The following is a 27,477-nucleotide window of genomic DNA, read 5'->3' on the forward strand; positions in this document are numbered from 1 at the left end:
CTGTCAAAATTCAGTGACAAAATCCCCCAATGGTCCCCAAAGGATGCAAATGTGAAAACACAAAAAGCCTATTCAGATAAACTTAATGCTTGCTGTTTCATTGCTCAAGATGCTTGATTGAGTTCTGACTTGTGTTTCCTGTATCAGCTTTGTTTCAGATGTTTCTCCTACAATGGATGGCATGTTTATTACATTATATAATGTTGTCTGCCCCTTTAAATACTTATGCTCTTTAAAATCAGGTGGTTTCTGTTTGACTCAATGTTTTTATCATGCATCAGCTGAAAAAAAAATCAGAAAATGATTCCAACACTATCATTCCTCTGTGTCAATATAGTTAGTTGTACTTCTAAAGTTACAATACTTCTGTAGTTAGAGTTCTTCTCTATTCTCACAGAATTATATTTATATTTATAGTTACCACTGATATGAATGGTCCTTTATAAAATATATATATCGGTAAAATAAATTCTAGGCATAGTATAGCACCGATTGTTTGGACTTTTTTGATTTGGAAAGTTCTGAGAAATGTTCATATTGAAAATGATCACATTCTTGTTTAGATTGAGAAATTCTTTGTTAGAACTCTTAAGGAAGTGTGTAGGGGCGTCATGCACGCATGATTTTTGATGCAACTACAATACCAATGCATAACTGATATAGGCTTATGTTTTATTTATTTATTATTTTATTAAAAACATTTCCATGTGATGCATTTGTTGCATCCAGTGGGGACATAATTACTGATTATGATGACTTATACAGTTTCTTTTTTTTTTTTACTTGTTGCGTCATGTATCACGCTGCATAAACATAGAACCATGGCTGGAGAAACACCAAACAACAAGCGCTACACTACACTGCTCAAAACTTGTGTTTGTGGGGGCATGTTAGAACGTGCCATTATAGGGGGGCTTTGTTGGCTCTTTTATAACTTTTGTAAAGAATATTACTTTGGATTTGAGGCTTTAGTTTTCGCAACTTTACAGATTTTCGTTATGCACCAAGAGCTTGTAACACGAGAAAGGAGAAATTGAAATCGCATCATATGACCCCTTTAAGTACCAGAGATGGGTGTCATGCCATAAAATATTTTACTACGACTGACATTGTATTTAATGTGAATTTAATAACAGTATTTATAGTTACTAATTATTTCATTTTACACTTTAATTTTACAGAAAGCAAAGAACATTTACATTATGAAGTAACATTTTCATTCAGTATAGCCAGAGTTCAGGCACTCTCAAAAAGTCCCATTATAATCACTGAAGCTGTTTACACTGTTAAATGAATATCTTACTTACATTCATACGCACATCTGCACTTTGTTGTTTCTGATGAGAGAATTTGCCAGCAATCAGCGAGCAAGTGAACAAAACACCACGTTTTATTTGAACATCTCTGATTGGCCACTGCATTCATAAGCTCAGCAGAATCGTGTGTGATTGGCTATAATGCAGCGCTGTACAAACGCATCTGTCTCTGGCTCAGCGCTAGCCAGGGAACGCAGATTTGAATTTAGCAGCTGATGCTGTGCCGCGTTGAACAATCTAATCACACCGGTGTGGCTGTATCAAATATAAAAATATTAATCCGGTTTTTTTTTTTGTCTATTGGAAGCTGCATGCGGGCATGACGCCTCTGGTGAGAATGTTTAGAAAAAATCTGAGAAGCAGGACAATTTAGCAAAAATCTCAATTTTCTCTCCAATTGATTTCATTGCAGTACTTGTGCAAGTAAGTGGCAGCAAGTGTCTTTAAGTGAGCCGATGAATCATTCACTCAACCAAATAATTCAAAAAACGCTTATTCATTCAAAAACAAAATATTGTTACTTTGTGTTATTCAGATACATTGGTTGTTTTTTGCTCTAAGCTGTTTTTGTCAATATTGTGCATGACAATATTGAGCCTAGAATGTCAATTACTTGATGCTAACTTATAACTGACATAACTTATATATTGCAATTTGAACTCTAAAAAAATAACTGAAGCTATTTGCTTGTTTCTTTGTTATACATTTGAAAGAATGTTTTTGATTCTTGATTCACAAGAGTTACAGTGAGAATCTTTCATATAGAAACCGGGTCTTTTTCTTTGTAAATAATATATTCATTTTAGCAAATCTTTTGTCATGAATTGAAAACAAAAACAAAAAAATTGATGGGAAATTCAATGCATCCTTTTGTATGCTCTTTCATTTCTCCAAAGTTTGGCAAACTACAGTGTTTTTCAATCCAGTGAAAAGGGAAGTCATTTACTTTTTGTATATTAAGAGCTGTTCCTGTAATGACTCTTGAGAATCAAAAAGACAAATTTGGGACCCTCTCTGTGAAATCCATGCTAAAGTCTAATTATGAGATAACAAGCATCACAATTTAATTTCAACTGTTAATTTCACTATGGTCTTGCTCAGTCAGTAATAAAGAGATCAGTGTTACATTTTTAGCTGGGTTTTGACAGACAGCATCACTGTTCAGCACTGATTCTGTCACATTCAGTTCAGTTTGATGTTATTTGTATGGCCCTTTCAGAATTCATGATAAACATTGTTTCAAATCAGCTTTACAAAAAGTATATGTTTTCAATGATACAATCTATTTACTGTACACATGACATTAGTATACAACTATAAGATCATAAAGGTTATTAGGTGGCTATTTAGTGTCATGGTTTCACTTTTATACGCATTTCACTCTTGGCTGATAATTATCTTAATAAATAGCTTTACATATTAAAAGTATGACTATTGTGTTTTATCATTAATCATAAAAAAAAAAACATTATAAAATAACATTATAAGAAGCATGCAAAGAGGAGAGGCCTATTATTATGTACCCAAAGCTTTTAGATGCTGGTGTGAGAATCTATCGGTGTGTCTTAAAAGCCTTAAGGGAGTGTCACTTTAACTTAAAGGTCATTCCGAGTCAGAAAGAAAGATGGTAAGAAGGCATTATGAGAAGAAATCGGTCAGGAAGTGTGAATGTGAGAATGGATAGGGATATTGTGAACTACTGTTCAGTGAGGAGGAAGTCGATTTTGTACAAGAGAGTGTAATGAGAGTTTCATCTGTCATATACTTTCATACGCACACACATACACACACACACACACACACACACACACACTGTGATTCATATGTCACGGGCAGCTCACATTTCAAATTCTAATCACGATTAGTCAGTAAGTTAATCACCCTTTCTCTGGATGAGTAGTGTTATCATCACCTGTGGCTATAATGAGGAACTTAAAGTGGTTTAGAGATTTGTATGTATTTATGTATGTATGTTTGTGCTGTACAACAATGCGTGACATCAAGCTTGTGTAAAATCAATCCTATATTGCTGTGTCAATATTGGATCAATAATTACACTTGGGTGAAAAATCCTAAACATAGCTTACTTACAGTTATCTCTGCATGTTAAGCTGTGATAGTAGAAAGTGTTTTAACCACAAAAATGAAACACTTCACCTTTAGCTTAAACACAGAATCAGAATGAGCCTCACAACAAGCCACTACACTTGAACCAAACTTGACCTGCTAGTTTTGCCTAATGCATCCTATTCATGCACATTTGTTTTTTACACAAACGCACACACACACACACACACACAAACACACACACACACACACAAACACACACACAGCACATAGTTGTTTTAATTATTATTTGATCTTAAGTTTAAAAAAAAAGAAATTTCATTCGTTTTAGCTGCCACTGATAATCGACAACTGGATAAATTGGCTCTCGTCAAGAAGAATGGTCATGGAAAAACCTTTTCATTATTTGACTAAAATTGTGTGACTAACACACAGAAAAAAGGTATGAAATGACCCCTTGAAGTAACCTATGAGGCACATATCTGTAAGAGAGTCCTAGAAAGTTGGAATGAGAATATGTATGCATGAGAACAATGGGGAAAAAAGAGTGAAAGTGATTATAGTGTAAAGGGGTCATGAAGAGGAAATGAGTGTGTGTGTGGAAAAGAGGTGTGAAGTGACTCAATTTTGAATTGTGAGCCCATATTATCATGCTGGAAGCAAGTCAGTGCTGCCCACTCATGGATCTCCCATGATGCCAGTGTGGTGGCCCACCAGTTCTTCTGAGGGAGTCACCGTCTGTGATGATAAACAGTGAAGGACAAAACAAATCTTATTTACATCTCTCTTTCTAGCTCTTTTCCAAAACCTAATGAGCTGCTTACAGCCTACACAAGCAGCTGATTTCTGACCGCAGAATGGAATTGGACTCAAGTGATTCTCAACACTTTTCAGGAATTCATACAAAAGCCAGTATATATCTGTAGCTCTTACGTGATTCAACTCAGTGATTGATATTTAAATATAGCCGTCATGTCAGGAATAGCATAATTGTATTCATCTGAAAGAAGAAAATCATGTACACCTATGGCTTGAGGGTGAGTAAATTATGGGGTAATTTTCATTTTTTTGGTGAACTATCCCTTTAAGTTTTGTGTTGAGATTAAAAAAAGTAGGCATTTTGGAACAGAGCTTCCATCTATAAAACCTTAAATTCATTTTCTTAGTCCTCCAGAGTTTCTTATTGAACTCTGCCTTTCCAAATGACCAGCCACAAAATCTATCTGGACTCTCTCCTTTATTGCATCTGCTTGACAAGTTCATATTTAACTACTGTCCTTAAAATCTGTCCCTCATTCTCAAACCTTATCATCTCTGATCTCCATCCGGGATGACCAGTGGAGAGTATAAACCTACACACAGCAATTTCATCTAATATTAATAATTTCCTCCTCTCTCAGTATTAAAGGAGTGTTTTCAACTAAAAATAAAAAACGTGTCATTATTCACTCAATGTCATGTCGTTTCAAACCCTTTTGTTTTTCAGTACGCTATACATTATAGCGTTCTGTGAGGTACAGACCAAAATTTAATTTATTTAATAATCTTTATTAATACTTTAATAATCATCTTCCACTTCTACAAATAATTTTTTCGGAGCCAATTCTTTTATTAAAATATAAAGTTTTTTTTAATATTTAATATCAAATATTAATATTAATATTTAATATGTGGTGCCATCCCAAAGAAGTTAAAAATCACTCTCACAGACCTTTTCCTGGACTGTGCCCAGCTGGTGGAATGACCTCCCAATCTCAATTTGAGATTTTACTCATTTTCAAGAAACATCTAAAGACTCATCTTTTTCGACAGCACTTTAATACTAGCACTTTTCTTTCTTTTTTTTTGTCTTTCATAATTTTTATTATTATTTTTTTTTAACCTGGCTATGCGTTCTTTACTAGAGTAACTGAGACTCGTCATGGCACTTGTGTACTGTTTTTGTTCTCTTGTTGATCTGATTGATTCTATTGTTCTCATTTGTAAGTCGCTTTCGATAAAAGCGTCTGCTAAATGATTAAATGTAAATATAAATGTTTTGACTCAAAGAATGTTTCATTAAAAAAAATCTAACTGCCGCTTCTGTTTTGGTTTTAATACTGTATCTAATGGCTTCAGAAAACTTTAAATAGTTCATATGGACCACGTGCATCATCATTTTATGGTGCTTTTTTTGGTCATTTTTGGAGCTGACACTTCCAGTCCTGCACTTTCACTTTTGAAAAGACTTCGAAAGAGAGGCCAGGATATTATTCAGCACTTCACCTGTTGTGTTTCACAGAAAAAAGAAACTCATGAGTAAATAATGACATCATTTTCATTTTTGGAGGAATTATTCATTTAAGCCAGGTCTTTCTTTCACCATATGGACCAGCATGTTCTACCCTTGCTAAGCCATAGGATCATGGTGCATTTGAAACATGTGGACTAGTTGGGTTTGGGAGCTGCAGCTGCCAAAGCAGTGAGTAATGACATCATAAACACAGAAGCAGCCTCTGGGCTTTCTGCTACTGTCTGACGCTTTGCTCTCTGTGCTCTAGACATGGACTTTATTGGAGCAGGCAATCAGCATCCCAAGCACTGCCGTGACTAGCACTACGGCATGTTTGAAATAAGGACAATACCTTCTCTCTCTATCTTGTGTAGACTAGCTACACCTTTCCAAAAAACTATTCAGAATAGCTGCTTTATTAGATGTGGGAGATGTTTTAAACATTACCCTGTGGCGGATATATTGCTATCAGACTCCCCGGGAAGATCAGGTGGATTTATTGGTATAGTATCACAAGTGCTGAAACTTCTTTAATCAAAATTCAGTTCTTTACAGATGTGCATCAGGTCAATGTTAATTTAACCTGCCTGCTTCTGTTCTGTGTGCATCTGGTATGTCACTGTCATTATAAAATATTTAAATGACTTTTGTGGCTTTATCCTTGATTTTACTCCGGTTTAAAAACCCAAGGTCGTGTTTTTTTTCTTTTGTTTTTATTAAATCATCACACTTATAATTCTCTTCCCTTGGCACACTCAGCATTTGTTCAGCTACATTTATGCTTATGTTCACTCCTTTCATAAACCGTGTCCATGGAAATAGTTTTGTGCTCTGAATTGTTCACCATGACATGGAGCGCATTAGCATAATTCAGTTGTCTTTGAGAGAGCTATTTCACCATTTTTTTTATTTAATGGTGCAGCTGCTGTGTATGCTCTGACAGAACAGCCCACCAGGCCCTTGTGATGCAAATGTGTGCACTGACCTCAGTCATCACTGGACACCACACATACAGACAGCTTAGATGCTGCTGATGATTAAGTTGGTTCTCAGTGGCTTGTGTCGCAGAATGATGATGTTCAGTGGGTTAACAGTGAGAGATTTGATGTTCCCATCTTCTATATGCTCCATGTGGTGACGGCTGAAGAGCTTATAAAGTTAGCAATAAGCTTTACATTCAGATATAAATCCAAATGAATGGACCCATAAATGTCGACTTGGTCAATTCATCTACAAGTATCTGCCAAGTTGAGAACTGCATCCACATTGCCAAATTATAGATTTTAGTTCCCACTTGTGTTTGATCTTAAATGTACTGACAGATAACCAGGATTACAGAAGACCTGTAAATATTAGACAATTTTGATGTCCAGGGATGCATTTCAAGCAACGTCAGCTAACTTCGGTCGTTAGTTTCATTGGACTCTTAGTAACAACGGAACTTGCGACCATAGTTGCTTTTGGGAAACGCACCCCAAAAATCATGGGAATTATTAAAATCTTAAAACTTCATGGCAAAAGTAATGGAAATGTCTGCAGTGAATATAGATTTATATATAGTTATGCTTTATGTGAGTTTAATCTCTATAACTTTTTTGTTAAAAATCATTGCCCAATACTCATAAAGTATAGAAATAGAAAAGTTATAGAAATGCTTCAGTCAAAAGGTGTGGGAAATGTGGATGATGCACACTTTCTGAATTACAAATATTTGTGATATGGAATTGTGAATTGTTGAATTTTTCAAATATTTTTGGAATTGTATTATTTCCAAATCTTATATATTTAATGTACCATTCATTTTAGCCACACAGTCATACATAAGACAGTTTAAGTGGATGGATGAATGGATTTAATTACGTCTCATTTGCTAACATTGTATTATTTCATATACTGTAGATCTGTAGTAAATCATCCATCAGCCACTCTTCTCTAAATAAATGCATTGCTGGCACCCATTAAAAAATCCATTATATACAATCATTATATACAGAGATAAGGATAATGTCTTTCTTCTTAAATGCCACATATGATCTTTTTTGCTGCAGTTTATCATCATCTTTGCCTTGCCCTCTACTGCACCACCTCACCTGTTCTCTCTTTCTGACAGCTTTTGAACAGGTGTTCAGTGGTAATGAGTGTCTTTTGCATAGCACAGTGTGTTCTGGGAAATACAAGTGAGAGGAGGAACAAGAGAATCAGAGAGACATGCAGAGAAAGAGAGAGTGAGTGGTGAGATGGTATGATAACTGTTTATTTTGGTCTGTCTCCACCTGGTCTTGAAATGCCTTGAACTCTAACCACTTGGCGACAACACTGCTAATTCATTCTTAAAATATATACCAATCCATGCAGCCCTGTAATCTATTCTTGATGATGGCACAGAAATGTTTCAAAACTTGAAAAAATTACGTACTCTTATACATCAAGTTTTACATCACAATTCAGAAGAAAAGATCAGTAGCCATTTCTGTTTAATTGAGACTTTTAACCATTATAACCATACAGATATTACCAATAAATTTCAAATGTAATTTAAAATAGACTGTTTTACTCATTTTTTTGTGTAGAATATGTATTATTATGCTTATTAAATTAACACACCATTAGCTTAGCAATATGCTTATACCAAACTTTCTTGAAATTGCTTTGTGTGAATTGAATCCACTACTATATCATTCACACAGATTCTCTTTCTTAATCATTGTCGGTGTGTAGGCACACAGAGGTTTATGAATATGTCATAACCCCTACACACTGGATGGGCTGACCTTTTTTCTACAACCACAGCCTTTAGCAGCACTTCTTGTGTACTGTCACCTGCAGTGAAGTCTAGATCAGATTTTCTGAGTATGTTATCTTGATGCTTTGAGCTGCAGCTATGTGAACTGACCTCAAAAGTGTTGAATGCTGTGCAGCTTTGATAAGATACTCTGATGGCTGTCTCATTTGGCATTTAAATACAGACTTTAAAAGATAAAAGCTTAAGTTGTTTGCTAGACCCTGGTGCTTAGTTATTTAAAGGCATTAGTCTAAAAAAGGACCCATCTTAATGGATGCTGCATCGTTACTCATGTTAAAAAGAAATGTCTATCAAATAAGTTTTAAAATTGTTATACATGTGTGTTCTTTATGCACACACACACATACACACACACACACAAACATGCATGTGTATGCATATGCATATGTATATGTATTACAAAAACTCCAAACTTTTGCCAATAAAAATAGTTTTGAATGAATCCAGAACCATTGCTCATCTCAGAGCAACAAATAGCAGTGTCATTTGATCCTGAAAAGATCAGTGTTTAGAAATTAATTGGTTATGTGAATGATTCAGTGATCATATCACTCATAAAGCCAAGTTCCCTTGTTTTGTTCCTGAATGAATCATCAATGAATCGCTTCAATGAGGGGTTCATTGACTCAATGACTAAAGGCAGTCATTTGTCGCCACCTACTGGTGAAACTTTATAACCAGCAGAAAACATCGCTAAAAAATCCATTATTAATAAACAGACAGTTAGGTTCATATTTATAATGATTTTCATTGTGTTTTCAGTTCACCTGTGACCTAGTTTTACTTTAACTCAGTCTTTAACGAATTATCTCATCGGTTCCTTTTGTTTGCTCCCCTACAAAATCGTTTATGTTATGTTGACTTTTGTGAATTTCAGCATTGGTTTTCCTTATTAAACGACTTTTTCTTTTATATGCATTGCAACGTTTCCTTCACTCCACCAACTGTAACACGGACTGACTTCTCTGGACTATGATTATTATAAATGGAACTTATTTGGGCAATAAGGCTAGAAAATATGCACACAGAAACTAGGAGAGTAGTTTCATGTCATATCTTTTACAGTCACGATAAGGGGTTTTGTCTTTGTTCTCTCTGGACTACATTTCCCATAAACCCCTGCCTAGGACCTCCCTATTGCAACACACCTGTTTCCTATCAGGGACACTATAAGGGTTACACACACACACACATGTATGAACCTACCAACGTTGCTGATTACTTTTCTGATTATTGTTTAGCCTGTATCCTGTACCTTGTCTCTGTGTTGCATTGCCTTGCCTTTTTGTTTTTTGACCTTGGACTGTTTATCAGGATTACTCTTTTGTCTCGCCCTGGATTGTACCTGTTTGCTGTTGTTTGACCTTGCCCGTTTCGACCGCTCTCTTGTTAAATAAAAGAAGCATTTGGATCCTCAACTCTGTAGTTATGCCTCCCACGTTACAATTACCATATGTTTTTTCTAATTACTAGAAAAATGTGTTAAATTATGTATAACTGTGGTTTACGATCAAAGGCTATTCTTGACAATATTGTTTCAGTAATGCTTTGTTTGATAATATTAGCCTATTCTATTTCAGTTTTGCAGAAAATTTTCAAACGTGTATATGTATGTAAGTTATGGGACTATAGAGTTAGCCAGGGTGATTTTAGTGTTAAGGTTTTAAGGTGGAAATCATATTTAAATTTATTCAAACTGTCTCACTAAGGATTGTGATTAAGTCTCACATCTGCTTTGTATATACAGAATAAACAGAAGGCTCTGTGTGCTAGAACTGGCTTCTGCTGCACACACACACACACACACACACACACACACACACACAATCAGAATACAGAATCAGCATAGTGAATCGGAGAAGTCTTTTCTGTATTTTAGCTGTGTCTTCTGGGTAAAGCAGTAAAGGCATCAAGTAAAAGCACTGCATCTCCCCGAGGAGTCTCATTTCATTTCTCTCGTCTGGTCTCCTGCTTAGAAGATGTGTTTGCTGCAGTTTCAGAGAGCAGGGGTTCTACATCAGAGTTCAGAAAACACATGCTTTCTCCTCAAAGGCAATATTTATTTTGCTCATGTATACAGATCAAATAACAAACACATTTAACTTTATATATGCATCAATACGCCTACATTTTTCATCTTTTCAGTGCTCCTCTTGTAATGAACTCTCCCATTTCTCTTACGAGTTGTCTCTGTAGTCATTTTTGCAATCATTTACTTAACACCTGAATTTTAAAAGCTTAGGTTTTCTTGATAATACTTTCTCCTATCCCACAATGCAGAAATACCTTTGAAGAAGCCTTGATTTCCCCAAAAACCATGCACACTGTGTCAATCAAAACATTCCAAACCAGGCCACATAACAGCACCGACTCAACCAATGGTGTGAATTTGGGGCGGGGCTAGCTGTTTGATTAACCAATGGCAGACAGGGAAAGAACTGTTTTAGAAAACTTGTTTTATTGTTGGCTGATTTACATGTAAAATGTATAAAATAATAAAACAAATAAATGAAAAAGGAAAAATATAAAATGTTTAGTTTATGAATGCTTTTACTTTTTTATTAAAATAGGGTCACTGTTTAATCATTTGTATTTGTATAAATAATATAACAATTGTTATATTGTTTGTTATATATAACAAATTGTAAGATTTTGTATACAAACGAAAACCTAAAAAATATCCATAAAAATTAAAAAGTGTGAGAAGTGTAAGAAGAAACATGTTTTCATGCATTTTACCCATCTCCTCTTCTGCAGTGACTTTCAGTGGCAGCCATGTGCCATCTCTGTGAAGGATGAAGGAGGAGAGACATGATGAAACAGAAAATTACAGAGAGAATGTACTGAATTTGCTGTAAATGTGAGGCCTTTGAAAAATTACATAGCACAAGCACTAATATTACCTCAGGGTCAGTTAATATGTTATTCTTGTTTGGTAGTGTTTTCTTGCCCTGTTTTTCTGCACATATACAGAGAGGGAGGGGAGAACATTACCATTTCTATTCTGGATTAGGTTGTGAATGAACAGCTCTCCCTTTCTCTTTTCCTATTTTCTCTCTCTTATTCTTTTCTACGAAAATAGCTTTAATGAAAGATAATGGAGCCTTAATATAGAATATTATCAAAGCCATTAGGCTTTATAAAAATCCTTGATTCAATAATATGTTCATTATTTTCCATATATATATATATCAGTGGTTAAATTGTGGTCAACATCTGCAAGCTTTATATACAGCCATACCGCTCTTTGGGTTAAGAGGCTGATTAAATATTTGCAAAAAAAAACAAAAATAATAATAATTATAATAATAATAATAAAAAATAAATAAATAAAATGCAGCGCCGTCTGGTGGAATGAATATGCTATTACTTGATTTATTGCGTATTATATTGTATAAATGTTGACAAAGTTAAATAATTAAGGCTACATGATGTATTAAATTAAAATATACAATTAAATGTCTTTTCTTTAGCCAATTTGAAATTCATTGTTCAGTAAATACAAAAACGTGCTCTTGCTCAGCTAATACATTTGGGGAAGCTAATTTTTTTATTTATTTTTTCAATACATTATAACATTTTCATTTACAGATAGATAAGACAATGTGGATTCTGCAATCTTTGCAGAAGAAAACATCTTGCAATGCAGAGATAAAATGTGCTTTATTGATGCACATGGACAATAGTGACAGTCAACAAACACAATGCAGTGAAAAGATGACTAACTAACAACAATGAAAACAACAACAAAAGCATAAAGTCAACAAACAGGAAGCCAATATGACAATAAACACATAAGTTATTCATGCGGCACTGCATGCTGGGAGCTTACAAAACCTTAACAAATCAGAAAAAAATGGTTCGTTGTGAAACTGTTCAGACAGATCTTTTGAGCTTGGTTGGACAGAATTTTAGGGGAATATTTTCTCTAGATTTAAAATCCTATTTGTGACCTTGCATGGTAGATAATATGTAATAATTTTGTCTTTTACAGCACTGTTTAAGGTATTTCGACATCTTGCATCTTGTATCATCCTGAGAAGCACAATCATTAAATTTTTTTTTTTTTTCTATTTGGGTTTGCCTTTCTCTGAGGTCAAAGAGAGATGGACGCTTGTGCCCAATGATCATGTGACTCCTGTGACCGTGTGTGTGTGTGGCACACTGCATGTGTGTCTGTTGTATCAGCACAAAAGGAGAAGAGGACGTGATTTGTTTTCGACATCTTCCTCTCACAATGTCTCCAGAAGTGCATATGACAGCACAGGAATCACTGCAGGGAAACTTTCCAAGACACTTTATTTCTTTACAAAGGTAGATGAGAGGATGCTAAGGGCTAGATCTTGTGAAGCTGTTAGTGCTAGACTACATTACTGGCAATGAAAAGAAAGACCAAACCTTGATTCCACCACTTTGTTTGACTTCTATTCAATATGTTTGTGGGTATTGTGCTTCTATTGTAATATGTGTGTGTGTGTGTGTTTGTGTGAACATGATCATGGTATTGTTATGAATCTACTCACACATCTTAATTATTTTGCATAGAATTAGAAACTTACTAATCACTCATTGCCATGACAACTTATAGTTAACAAGAAGTATCCAAATTTTTACTTTGATGTATTTCTGTTGGTCACTTATTGTCTCAAATTAGTTCCCCATTTGTTCTTAAAGGGTCAGTAAATATCCAAACAAAGAGCTTGTTCATGTAGTGCTTGGTCAGCCTATATTGAGGATAATCAGCCATTGGTCACAGTTAAGATGTGACCAATATTCTCCCGGGGGCAAGAAGAGACAACAAGCCTCTGTGTATAAGAGAAGCTTGAACATCCTTTGAACGTCTTAACGCTCTGAAAGTGTGCTTTGTTTGTTTGCAAAGCTGTATATGCAACTTTTAATAGAGCTCCATAAACGTACAATCACTTTTTTAGTTTTCACGCAGTTTGCATTGATTAAAAGTTGGGAATTGTACGTTTGTTTAGATTTTTGTTTTTGAAAGACATCTCTTTTGCTAAGGCTGCATTTATTTGATTAAAATTCAGTCAGAACAGTCATCTTGTGAAATATTATTACACTTTTAAACAATTGCTTTCTGTTGTGATATGTTTTAATGTGTAATTTATTCCTGTGATGGCAAATATAAATATTCAGCATTATTACTTCATTCTTCAGACTCACATGATCCTTCAGAAATCATTCTAATATGCTGATTTGGTGTTCAAGAAACTTATTACTGTGCAAGTAACTAAGAAGTTCAAAACAGGATTTACCTGAAATATATTTTTTTGTAACTGTAAAAAATCTTAACTGTCAATTTTGATCAATTTAATGTGTCCTTGCTAGATTTGAATTGACAATTTCACTAGTTGGTTGTTAAAAACACACATTTAGTACAAAGCTGAAACCAAGCAATAAAGTAATACCATTATGAATGTTTTGCTATATATATAATAGGGAAGTGTTTTACTGTTACTTAGAAAGGACAGATTTACGGGGTTTTGTGCAGTTATTTTTTCCAATGCATAAAATTTTCCTCCCACACTTGTCAGGACAGCCTGCCACTCTGAATGAACTGCTCTCAGAACGGTCAGAAAAGCCACATGTGTGGGTTGTTATATTTACACTACCATACTCCCTAAAAGTTCAGACTCCTATAATTTTCTAAGCATCTTTTTTTAAAAGCTTTGCATGATATGTTTAGATGTGTTTTAAGTGTATTTAAGTGTGTGTGTGTGTGTGTGTCTGCACGCACACTAAGAAAAAAAAAAAAAAAACTAAAATCAAAGCTTGGCGCTGATTGGTTGTTCCTCGTCGCCAAGACACGCCCTTCTGCGGAGCATGAGGGTTTCAGGCAGTGACATCCGGTCTCTGGTGTTACTGCGAATACTTTCAAACACTCTTTTCATCTTAAGTTTTTTTAGACTTGGTTTTCGGGAAAGATCAAAACTGTGAGTTAGCAGGTTAAAGCGTGAGCTTTGTTAAACCGCCAGAAGGTGATTGCTCCGAGCCACAAGTGCAGCTCTCTGAGATCATGGTGCTGAAATCTGAGGATGGAATCGGTGAGTGGATCTCTCAAGTTTTCATTTTTGCTGTGGTCAGGTTTCAATATTATTGTTGTGACATGTTTTTTGTCTCCTGTCTGGTTTTGTTATATGTTTATGGAAACATGGTCTATCGATAGTCAACAGGTCCATTCTTTCTGAAGGGAAATGTATAACGATGTTTGTGAATGAATCACTTGTTCGAATCAGATCTTATTGGTGAATCGATTCTGGTTGTTGAATCGAATCAAGACCAATCTGGTGTGAGTTTCCCAAAAGCAACTATAGTATGATCACAGGTTCACGGATCTAACCGAATGGGTGCGATTGTTTTTCGAGTCGACATCTCACTGACTCGTATAACTGAGATGTATATGGACCCTGTTCGATTCGTGACCGAGAACCGATGCTTGAACTGATAGTGAGAGAGAAATTGACTCGTTTGGTTATTTTATTGCAAGCATAAATATCTTACAAATAGAAAGTTATAGAAAAGTGGTTTTGTTTTAACTTAAAATAATTACTGAATCTGTTTATGAAACACTCTTTGAAATTAATGTTTGAAAGAATCGATTGAAGGTCACACTACAACGATTCAACAAAACTATTCACTGCAACACACAATGTAATGTGATGCAAGCTTAATCTATAAAAAAAACGAACATTTCTAAAATTATTTCACAATAAAGAGCATGGCAAAACAATCCAACAAAAGTCGATCTGCACTCTAACATGATTGACCCAGCAGATGGAGTCACTCTCACTTTACCTATTGATATCAGTGAGTTCATTTACATTAAACTCAGTACATAATTTATCATGTAGTGAAGGAGTGATGACTAACAGGTTCAATTAAAGCACAAAATAATATCTATCTATCTATCTATCTATCTATCTATCTATCTATCTATCTATCTATCTATCTGTCTATCTGTCTGTCTAAGCCTATCAAATGTTTTTAGGCTATGGAAGCTGTTACCATGTGCTTATGAGTTGGAATCATTTTTTTAGGCTCCATGAGGGGTTTAGGATGACACTCTAAAATTGCTCAAAATGCTTAAGAGAATGATGCAATCAACAAATGTGTTGCATAGTTTGGTTTCAGAAAGAAAAAAAAAGAATAATAAAGTAGATTTGATTTTTAATGCTTGAAGGAAAAGTATTGTTATTACTATTTGCTTCTCTCCCTTCAGACGCGAGTTGTTCATGTGCTGACACAGAGTCCCTCAGTCTCATATGAGAGTAACAGGATGTTCTTTTCTGAAATAGCACAGCACTACTGTCAGACCTGATAAACCGGCCAGAGATAAATGAAAAATGCCCTGATATGGTTCCCCCAAATTAAAGAGCGTTTGTTAAAGTTTATTGTCCACTTTAGCATTTTGAAAATACATTTATATATTTTTCATTCATTTTCAACCATATTTCTGGATAAGACGGGAATTAAAAAAGGCTTAATTTAAGCTGCAGTGAAGGCAACAATTTTCCACATGGCCTTATTTGTATCTAGTTGAATAGATCTCAAGATAATTGAATAAATTAAATGATTTAGTATGAAAAAATTTTCCATTTATAATTTTTGGATTTGTCCTACCAGTGTTTCTTGTTCTTCTGGAAATGTTAAAGAACATTTTTGAGCAACTTGAATTAATGTGGAATTAGGCTTTTAAAAGATCCATCACAAAAAGTAGTTGAGTGACGTGTTTAATTTGACCTGAACTCCCTTCATTGTGACCGTATTGACATTGGGAAGTGGGTGGCTGAGACCAATCCTCTTTCCATCCGTACCCTCCTTACCCCGGATATCCAGGTCAGCGGTGGCTTTACTTGGTGCAACCCCAAATCAAGTCCTCTAGATTAAGTAGGGCCTGTCTCCATGGTCAGTCTCCTTTGGGAGCGGCTTTTCCATTTCTCACTGCAAACCATGTCCTTAGAGGTTTCTGCTGTGTGATTGAGTTATATTTTTATTGTGTGGTGCAAGAAATTCTGACTGAATTCAGGTCACGTCAAGATCAGATTTTTTTTTCTGGTCGGGGAACCAAAGCTGGTCTTGCTGAGTTCTTTGAAAACGTGTTGCTGACGGTAGAAAACAGGCCAAACAGGACAGTGATTGTGCTCTGTTTGCATTTATATCATGAGCCACAACTTTGTAGGGAAAACTGGACACAATAAGATAGAAACCACAACATGCCTGAGTGCAAACACATCCACGGGGGAGAGGCATGTTTGCTCTCTGGCTCTTTTATTGTGGGTGGAAACAGAATGAGACAAAAGCAGAGCAGAACAATGCAGTCGTGTACACAATCATCTTTTCTGTTCCTTTCTGTCTCTTTTGGTGTGTGAATGTGTACATATATCCCAGGGAACATATGATAGGAGAAAATTGTTAGCCTGTCATTTGGATAAAAGCTTCTGCTAAATGCATAAATGTAATTAAATTTTTAATTTAAATGTAATATATACAAGATGTCTTTATTTTTTATTTAAAACAGTGTTGTTTTGTCTGTAGTCTGTGTTTCTGTAGTTTCTGTTGTGTTTCTGTACTGTAGCTTTGTCATAAAATAATGCAACTGTTCTAACAAATAATAGATTTAAGATATTTTTTTTACATTTTGATTGAATATTGATCATAATTGATCATAAATTGTATTTATACACATCTTTATTAAACTAGCCATCGACCATCCTGCTTTGCTTTCTAAATATGAACAGTTTTAGCCATTGAATATCTCTCATTTTAACAAATATGTCAAAATGCTATATATTATTTTATATGTACTGTATACATTTTTAGATTTTTTTTTAACTCATTCTGCTTGGATCAGTAAGATTTTTTTGTAATGTTTTTAAAAGAACTATCTAATGCTTACCAAGGCTGCATTTTTTTTTCTCAAAAACGCAGTAAAACAGTAATATTGTAACACAATTTTTGCAGTTTAAAATAACTTTTGTATTTTAATATATTTTAAAATGTAATTAATTCCTGTGAAAGCTGACTTTTTAGAAGCCATTGCAATATCACATGATCTTATAGAAATCATTGTTGCTCGCTGCTAAAGAGGTAATGCTAAAAAACAGTTGTGCTGCTTAATATTAAAAAAAGTTTATGTATTGAAAAATTGTGTAACACAAATAAGTTGAAATTGTGATCAATTAAATGTAAAAACACTAAAGTAACACTCTAAATGTCTTTACAGTCACTTTTGTCTTTTGATCAATATAAGGCACCCATGCTGAATAAAAGTGTTTATTTCTTGTAATAACACGGGGGCAAAATTCTGTACAGCCACAGAGTGGAGCTCTTGAGTGTGCTGAAATAAGTGTGTGTGCTGGGGGAGGAGACAAGAGGAGCAGGTTACAGAGAGCGATAAAGCGAAAGAACATGAGGAGGAGAGGAGGGGGTCATTTTAGACACAGCAGAGTTTGTGCCGAGAGCAGAGCAGTTGAGATCTCAAACTGGCTGCTTCATTTTCCTGTAGCATCACTTCCACTCACACATTGAATGCTGAAGATCACTGGAAGGTCTTGAGAGTTATGATTCTACTGGTTTTTCAGGGCGACAACAACGCATAAACGTGCATTTATTAATCTAAATGGATTAAATAAGGAACTGGGAAAATGGAATTGTGAAGGCTTAGAACTGTCATTCAGGATTACAGGATTATTTCACACAGGTATATTGACTTTTTTTTTTGCATTTATAGTAATTTGCATTCATTCAAAATTTGACTTATCAAGGTAGCAGTGCATGTGCCACATCTTATAAAGCAAATGCACAAACTCATTGCCAGTTTCTGTTGCAGGCCTGTGGATGGCCTGCTACATAGTTGAATAGTCATCGTAGAATGAGAGTCAGTAGAAACTCGTGGCAGCCACAGGACTTGTAGCCTGTTTAGATGGAGGCTTTGTATGAGCTTCTGGGATGAGTTGATTACGCTGTTATTCTGATCTGTGGCTTGTGTTCTTCAGCTGCCTTTTTTTATCAGTGTGTTTGCAGAGACAATGCTTAGAAGGAGCAAGTAGTGGGTGTTCTTGTATCAACTGACGTTTGAACCAAGATACTTGATGATAGTTGCAGTTTTGTGGTGTAGGCTAGTATACAATGTAAGTATACATTGACATTCCATGACCATTATTGAGAAACCCGCGAGGCATAACAAAAATACAACTCCGATCACAGGGTCCTCCATCCTCCTGTTGTTAACATTGTTGAACGGCGTGCACAAATTACACCGCTGTCGACCGGCTTACGTCATGTCCTAGTACACACTGTTGGTGCGAACGCAACTCTTTAAATGGTACCGGGAAATAGTTCGCACAAAATCGTCCCAGTACTTTAGTACTGTACATTTAGTTCTGGAACTAAATCGGTGTGAAAGGCCCTAGTGAAATTGGCAGTTTTGTTCACATGTCTGGAGCTGCTGAAGTTACAGTAAAACACGACTTGGTGGTACTCAAGCACAAAACGGTCTTGCTGTGCACATTTGATAACTAACGACGAAGAGGAAGTAAGTTGACCAAGAAGATGCGTTGAGGCAAGATGAGTGTAGAGCTGTTGGTCTCATTGGTGTCTGAACGCAAAGGGCTTCATAACAAATCCGACAGCGACTACAAAAATCTCGATAAGAAGGAATTTTTATGGAGAGGAATTGCAGATCAAATAGGATTCGATGTGTACTGCGTTTTTCTGTTTTTCATTAAGCAGCATCTAATGTCAGGGAGTGAATTTGCACATTCACTCGGCTCATCGCCAGTGAAAATTGATTGGGTATGAACACAAAAGATGCGCCATAATATGTTGGTGATAAGCATGAGCGATAATCGTCCTAGTGTGTATGAGTCTTTACTTTGTAAATACAAAAAAAAAACCCAAATGTGATGTTTGGCTAGTGTATAGTAAACGTCATCCCACTGGCGGTAAAAACCTCCATACTCAAGGGGGCGATAGAGTTGACATCAAAAGTCACATTAAAACGATTGTTCTGTTAGATAGCTTGTTGTAAAAACATTGACAGAATCACTCGTTTGTACATTCAAAAATGAAAATTCTTTCATAATCCGCTCCAAATGAAGGGTAACACTTTAGAATAAGGTTCCATTAGTTAATGTTAGTTAATGTATTAATTAACATGAACAAACAATGAATAATACATTTATTACTGTATTTATTCATCTTCGTTAATGTTAGTTAATGAAAATACAGTTATTCATTGTTAGTTCATGGTTATTCACAGTGCATTAACTAATGTTAACAAGCACAACTTTTGATTTAAATAATGCATTAGTAAATGTTGAAATTAACATGAACTAAGACTTATAAATGCTGTAGAAGGATTGTTCTTGCTTAGTTCATGTTAACGAAAGTAGTTAACTAACATTAACTAATGGAACCTTATTCTAAAGTGTTACCAAATGAAGATATTTGTAATGAAACCTGAGATTTAATTTAGGATATTTTTCACATATTTAAATAATGATTGACACGCATACATGGATATCATCAAATTTGGTAAACAGAAGCTCAAACGTTGTTGCCTGACACACTACCAGTGACATTTGTCAATTAAAGTACTTTGCTAACAAGATCTTTAGCTGGTGCTGTGCAATGACATTAGATGACCTGAAAGAAAAGACTGTTTGTGCTAATACTCTCTATAGCGCCCATACTGCACTGCAGACAATGTAGTGTGTGCATAAATTGTTATGGGATACATTTCGGTGTGTACATACTTGAGTATGTTTTGGGTTTAGAAATGTGGTATCATATTATGTTAGCATGTTGCTAGCAATTAACATAATAGTCAATTAGATTGAACTACTTTGAGATGTTTCTAGTCAGCGTTTTTCTCACTTTATCTGCCGTCTTGAATTAATTTTCTTTCACTTGTTGCAGTGGATTATGGGATTGCCTTTTCCATGAAGGGTACATGTAGTGTTACTTTATTTGGCCCAAATAAGGTATTTTGGAAAGGAAGCCAAAGCTTGCCTTGCTTAGCTACCTCTACTTTGAAGTGTAATTTCTGATCGTGCTTTCTGCAGTTTTCTGTAGACTGCTCACTAGGTTTGAAACTAAAACTGGGGCTCTACTGGGATAAATGGTCCCGTTCAGTTTGCTTCTTGATTGACATTTTGTTCTCTTCACCTTTGATTGATCATTTGGAGCAGATATGGCTCATAAGAGATGTTTGGCTAGTGTTTTCCCTGGAAAACAACCTCTGTGTTCCACATGTTTTTTTTTTTTTGTCCTTAACAATGTCCAAATGACAGCACATAACCAGTGTCTTGATTTAATGATGGCACATTCCTTTATCCCTGTAGGGTGTTTGCGGGGTAACGGTCTGGTATTTAGTGAGTGTGTTGAATTGACCTGGTCAGCAGAGACGGTATGTTAGGCATGGTGTCCTGGCTCACACTGTGGTTCAGTGTGGCAGAGTTCTTAAAATATTTAAAATCTGTTAGAAAACGTTCTCTTTCCCTTTTGCACCACAGGAACCTTTTCATAGTACCAGAACTGTGGATCTACCCACTTTTGGGGCATTTTCGCACCGCAGGAATTGGGTGCGATTTAAGTATAGGACTGCCTTTTTCGAAAATCAAATTAGCCGGAGCAGGGTCTAACCAGCATAACTGGTACTAACCGAAATGTAAGAACACATTGGCCAGACCCGTTTGAAAACGCCCTCACCCGCCATGATTTAAAATGGTGTGTAACATACTGGAAACATTGTGTCAACTTATCATGCTATGATGAACAGCGTAAATAAATAAATATACAAAAATATACAAACTAAACTGGTGCAAAAGGCCCTAATGTCAGCATAACGATAAAATGGGCAAATTATGTTAAAGTATTCACGGTGATACCAGCGCACCGCAGGTAAAATTGAGCTAGAGCTGGATCACATTACCCAGGAGTGCTCGCCTTAGTTTGATATCTCGTTTTAGAAATCTATCTGGCTGCGATGACAGTAAGAATCCATTTTTTAACACTATAATTACTTTGACTTGGCTTCTATTAAATGTTGATTCATGCACCTTTTAATATGAGAAGGAAAGTTACAATAACTTTATGTAATAATACTAAACAATTATTATTATTATTGATGTTATTTGTTATTATAGTATTATTTAATGTTTGTATTTTTAGTTGATTCTGAATTTAAAAAAAAATATTATTTTGCAATGTGCTTTTGTCATTTTGTCTTTTTTACATTTCTGTATAGCTTTAATTGTTTCTTAAGACATTTTTTATCAGTTTTAATAATTGTAGTGCTTCAACTTACTAACATATTTATACAAAAAAAGATAATTATATAATTTTTCATTTAAAAAAAAAAAAATTCCATATAATGTCTATTTTTCAAAAAATTGCTCAACTAATGTTAATCAAGGGGTTTTGATAAAAACTTTTCTCTAACAGAAGTCGTTGCTATACACAATGTGTGTACTATACAAATGCCATAAATGGAGAAGAAAGCATTTCATCATAGTACCCTTCTATTAAACAGTAATGCTATAAAGAGGTCTGTGGCCACACACAAAATAAAAACCCACAAGAGACACCCCACCTCTCATAAAACGACTCTTTGACATCGATTTAGAACAGCTTCTCCCTGAAGATTTATATGCTCATATCAATGTCAAAGGCAGACATGTGTCTCTGTGGTAGTAGCACCTGCCTGCGAGTTTGGACCAACATTTGACTTGGAAATTAATGGTATCTTTCACGTGGTTGAGGGTGCATTCCAGCTTGGATAAAAACCGTGTTGCCATGGCCGAACATGGTCCCAGTGACATCCAGCTTCAGCTTATGATTTTGGATAACTCAAGCCAGGCTAGAAGCTGCAGTATTGAGTTCATGAATAAACGTGTTTCTATCAAACCAGCTAATGGCAACTGGTGTGATGTCTGACAGTCTAAAGCCTGCTTTTATTCTTGCTTTATTTACATTCATGAAATAATTTTGCTCTTTGACAGTGTGTTATTCATTTGGAGATCGAGATTGAAGACCTGATAAAATCCAAATGGGTTGTAGTTTGTCTGTTAGCCATTTATGCTTTTGCTCCTAAAATGTAACATATAAATTTGATGTCTTTTTGTTTGGGTAAGTGGGCAACAAAACCTTTGAAGATGACTTCTGCACTATGAATTTTAGTACAATCTGATACTCCCTAGCAAGAGACCCCAACAGCAACTAACTAGTAGCAAATCATAGTCATGGCCGTAACTGTATCTAAAGCCTGTTGGTTATTTAAAAAAAATGAATGTGGTCTAGCCCTATGATATTTGCTTTTCAAGGTTTTTTAAAAAGATTGTTCACCCAAAAATTGTAATTCTGTCTTCGTTTAGTCACTATTAATTTTTCAAACCAGTATGATTTTCTTTCTTCTAACACAAAAGATGACAGTTGACGGTAGACGTTGACTTTTATATTACGAAAAAAATGCTATGGAAGTCAGTGGCTACTGTCAACTGTTTGGTTACCAATGTTCTTCAAAACTTCGTCTTTTGTTTTTAACAGAAGTAAGAAATAGGGCTGTTACTTTTTATTCGATATTTGAATATGCATTCGAACATGACGTGAAATATCCGTAATCGAACTAGTTTTTAAATAGTTTTTAAAATACCATGTGTAGCGCATTTTTTACAGTCTATGATTAGACAGTTTTTTTTTTTTTTTTTTTTTATTCTTTGCCATCTTATCCAGTAGAGGGCGCTCTAGACGTATTGTAGCCCATGACCAAATCAAGCGAATATTAGCTAGTAGCTACCCTGTTTTGAAAATGGAAGACAACGAACAGAACGGCCAGACAATTACAACCCCAACACATCTTAAAAGTAGTGTCTGGAAACATTTTGGGTTCTTCACTGATAAAATACGGTAAAATAACCATAAAAGATAAAGTAGTTTGCTGAATTGGCAAAAAATGGTTTACTTTACACATCATCCACATCCAATCTTCGCGCTCAACTGTCGAGTAACCATCCAAACAATATTAAGGCTATATGCCTTAAAAGGCCTTACTCCTGCTGCTGTTAAAGTTGTCACGTTATTCTTTGTGCCTGTTCTGAATCTTTTTTTTTTTCATGTAGCCTAATGTTGTGGGCTATGCATAGTGGCACTTCATATAAGTTGATATTCATACAAGTTGATAACCTGCTGTTTCAAACATTAAGTTAAAAATATGGGCACGTAGATATTCAAATATATTTGAATACATTGCATGATATTCGATATCCATTCGAATGAGATTTTTCTCAAAAGTGACAGCCCTAGTAAGAAATCAATACAGGTTAGGAGCCACTTGAGGTTGAGTAAATGATGAGAGAATTTAATTTTTTGGTGAACTATCCCTTTAAGTCTGTCAATTTTGCTAAAAATTTAATGTTTTTTGTTTTTCAAAAGTATTTCCCTGAATCTTTAAATGGCTCTTAGCTTGTTCTCTCAGCTCATGTGAATGTTAAACCAGGACTTTGGCTTCTAATGATTCATTAGGAATGTGCTAATGAAATGCTAATGCAGCTTTAGCATGAATGCTTTGTGTTTTCAATGGCAAGCACATAAGGAAGCATTCGGCTAATAACTGCCTGAATGTGTGAAGATGCATAACGGGCCTCACAGTGGGTACAATTTATATTGTCTTGTGTATGTATGAAGATAATAAAACTTTGACCGACTGTATCTCAGTGTTCAGTGTAGCCAGAAAGCTTGTGTAAATAAAGATGTCTATGCTGCAAGCAACTGTGTCGGATTTGTTTTATAATAATTTTATTATAATGTTTTATTATAACATTCCAGTTTTGTCACACAGCATGCCACATTGCAGATAGGCCAAATATAATCTGGAATCTATATAATAGGCTATATACATAACACATACCATTTACATGTTTGTGTCAGTATTTTTATACTCCGTATTTTACACCCCATTGTATAATTTTCATGTCTTTCAACAGAATATTTTTGAGTGAGCTGTCTCTTTAAGACTTCAAGAAGTCCTCAAGTTGTTCTCTGAGCTGCTTTTTCCATAGATGTAAATCCATATCCAAACAAGTGATGCCTGTATATTTGGGGAAAATATGCTTGTAATGCAAATTTAGCTTATAGTGGAGTTGGCTCTGTGTTGAAACTCCACAATGTGTGTTCATATAAAGTCTTATCTCAGTTCCTCTGAAATGATCCTCTGTGATGGATGTCTACTAATGCAGCCGCCTGAACTCCCTTATACATGAGTGACCTTTTCCTCCTATTTGATCTCGACTCCAGGAACATGTGTACTACTTCTAAACTCCAGCCCTCACCTCAGGCGAGACTAGTGGATTTCCGCAGGAGGCTGCAATACCAAGTTCTGCAAAATGAGGAAGCATGGTCTGCTTTTTGGATGGGATTTCTGCTCACAGACCGCTTGTCAAACATCCCAGCTGGAGTTCAGCAGGGAAACGCATGCAGTCCGTTGCCACAGTGACAAGATGCCGCTCAGAAAAATGGTTGGCAGGCTGTAGGTTTGGACGAAGATGTGTCTTTATCATGATGGTGATGTTCTCATCAGCTAATGTCAGATCCTGATAGTTTGTTATCTGTTTGCCATGCTTGCAGTATGAGATAACCATGGCTACCTTACTTTTTTGTGATGGTGTAAATGGAACAAGGAATCAATTAGTCCATGGGCTGAAGTAGGGTCTCTTTAGGGTCAGGCTGCCATACGGGCCACCAGGAAGGGATTTAATGGGGTCACATGAAAGGTGAGGGCCATCATATCATATATGACTGAGTGTCTTTGTTTTGTTTTATTGGGAGGTCAGCTGATCACATGGCTTGGTAAGGTCAGGGTTGAGTTTAAATGCCTTAATCTTTACATACTTTTTACGAGTTTTTCAGTACCAAAGGAATCTGCCCTTTTTTGTTTTTAAAGGTCTGATGTCCTCAGATGCCCTGTGTTGTTTTTAGATCCCAAATCCATTAAAGAGATGCCTGGATCAAGACAAATTACCTTTGTCTCCAGATGACATGAAGCCATTAATGTCCACTGCCAATCATGTTTTAAACATAACTGATAACAGAAATCTGTCACGTCTTTCTTTCTTTCTTTTTTTATAAAGAATTTTCTTCAGAGGTTTTTTTGAGAAATAATCCATTAAAGCGCCCTAAGTTCTTACATGCTGTATTAATATCTTAATGTAATTGACTAAGATTGAAAAGTGAAGATTCTTTCTCTGACTGGCATCAGCCAAACCAAGCAGAATCGGGAGGAACCGTATTGAACTGACTTTAGTGCTCTTGAACAAAGCATCTTAACTGAATTGCTTCAGAGAAATCTTTGGGTTTATGGATGCAAGGTTCATATAATTTATTTGTGTTTTGCAAATTCTATCATCAGAGCTCTACAGAGCGCATCAGAACTGCTTTTATGATAGTATTGCATTTTTAAAAATGTTTAGTGTTTATTTATTGAAAACTAGTATATTGTTTTCTTGTTCTGACGTGTCTGTTCATTAGATTTTGTTTTTAACAGAAGTCTCTTATCGCTTGTTGTGAGAATATTTTCAGATAACTGTTTTGTTTTTCTCCTAACCCATTTGGGAAATATCAGTGATCTTGTCCTGACTGGGGATTACAAATTCTTCGAAATAGCTTTTAGCTTAAAGGAAAAGCATTTAATTAAATGTACAACTTTCTGCTTTGCTCTGAGAACTAACTGATGTTCTTGATCAGAGGCCCATGTAAACAACACTGCTTTGTTTTTCAAGCTATTGATTGCTGAGTTGGACTGGGTCTCAGAGGCAGTGCTTTGCCTCAGGCACTTTCCCCTCCTCAAACAATCTCCTTTGTTAAACCTTCGTTCTGTTGCACATCACTTCGTGTTAAATTAGTTCAGTTTCCTCCGAAAATATTTTGATGGCCCGTGTAAGCTCTTAGAAATGTGCAGAAATGTTTGGGTCAAGAGACCGCAGCGTGACCATTTGCATATTTGTCTTTGTTCGCGTTTGGACATCTGAACCCTCATTGTTTGCTTTTGTTTGTTTCCAAACATAGTACCGGATGACCTGACGCCAGAGGAGAAGCAGGAACTGGAGAATATTAGGAGACGAAAACAGGAGCTGCTAGAGGACATACAGGTAATATCATCGCATCAATTCTCCGAAATTACAACTTATTAAATAATGTGAATCATCAGCTAGTGTTGCTAGTTTTGCTAGTTTTGAGTGTTTTTGCTCTTTGAACTGATGGATGTTTTATAATACTAATTAAATTCACCGAATCAACCTTATGCCCTTCTATCCCCCCTCTTTTTTTCCCTGGGTAAGGCAGCTAGAGTGAGATAGACCTGTAGAGAATAGAAATTGGATCATGGGAGGGGTTTTCATGACCCTGTCTGTACAGTTTTAGTGTACAGGATTGATGGGATGTCCCACCCAGGGGTGTAGACTGTAACAACTGGCTCGTGAGGGGGTAGGGGTGTATGCTTTGGAGCAGATGGTGCAAGCCAAGTCCAACAAATTCAATTATGCTGATTCTATTACGCAACTGGAAATGTCAACCAATAATGCCCCTCCTGCCAACCACTGTCCCTTGCGTCTCTTAAATGACTTAATCAATCATGTAAACCTCCAAATAAATTTTGGTGGCATATCTTTGGCATTCCTCTTTGCCACTAACTGCCAGTTCCATTCTAGTCTCCTGCTATTTCCCGGTTGCCATAAGCAGAGGAATCCCTCTCTATTAGATCAGTCATCTTTACTCTTATTAAATTAGACATTTATTTATTTATTGCTTTTTGATGTTTATTTCATTTCATTAGATATTGAAATGTGTTATACAAGAGCAGATAATCTTGATAATTTTTGCTCAGTCCAGATCTCATAATAACCAAGCCTGCATTTATTTGATCAAAAATAAATGCATTACAATTATTACAATTCTAAATACCTGTTTTATATTGTAATATATTTCGTGATTTATTTGAACTTTTATTAAAT

The 27,477-nt window shown here is 35.5% G+C and overlaps 1 protein-coding gene across 5 annotated transcripts in view; it reads left to right on the forward strand.

Moving 5' to 3' along the window:
* The window catches only part of LOC128025421 (cytohesin-1-like), a 60,290-nt gene that overhangs the window by 15,253 nt on the left and 17,560 nt on the right, over positions 1-27,477 (forward strand). For 4 of the 5 annotated variants that reach the window (XM_052611776.1, XM_052611774.1, XM_052611773.1 and 1 more), the window contains one exon: positions 26,534-26,616. In XM_052611776.1, the coding sequence (XP_052467736.1) occupies positions 26,534-26,616 (83 nt within the window). Of the gene's footprint in view, positions 1-14,280; positions 14,518-26,533; positions 26,617-27,477 lie in introns of those variants that run through there. The other variant, XM_052611775.1, reaches the window with a different exon arrangement.

The sequence above is a fragment of the Carassius gibelio genome, chromosome A12, assembly GCF_023724105.1.
Source record: "Carassius gibelio isolate Cgi1373 ecotype wild population from Czech Republic chromosome A12, carGib1.2-hapl.c, whole genome shotgun sequence".
In the NCBI taxonomy this organism is placed as follows: domain Eukaryota; kingdom Metazoa; phylum Chordata; class Actinopteri; order Cypriniformes; family Cyprinidae; genus Carassius; species Carassius gibelio.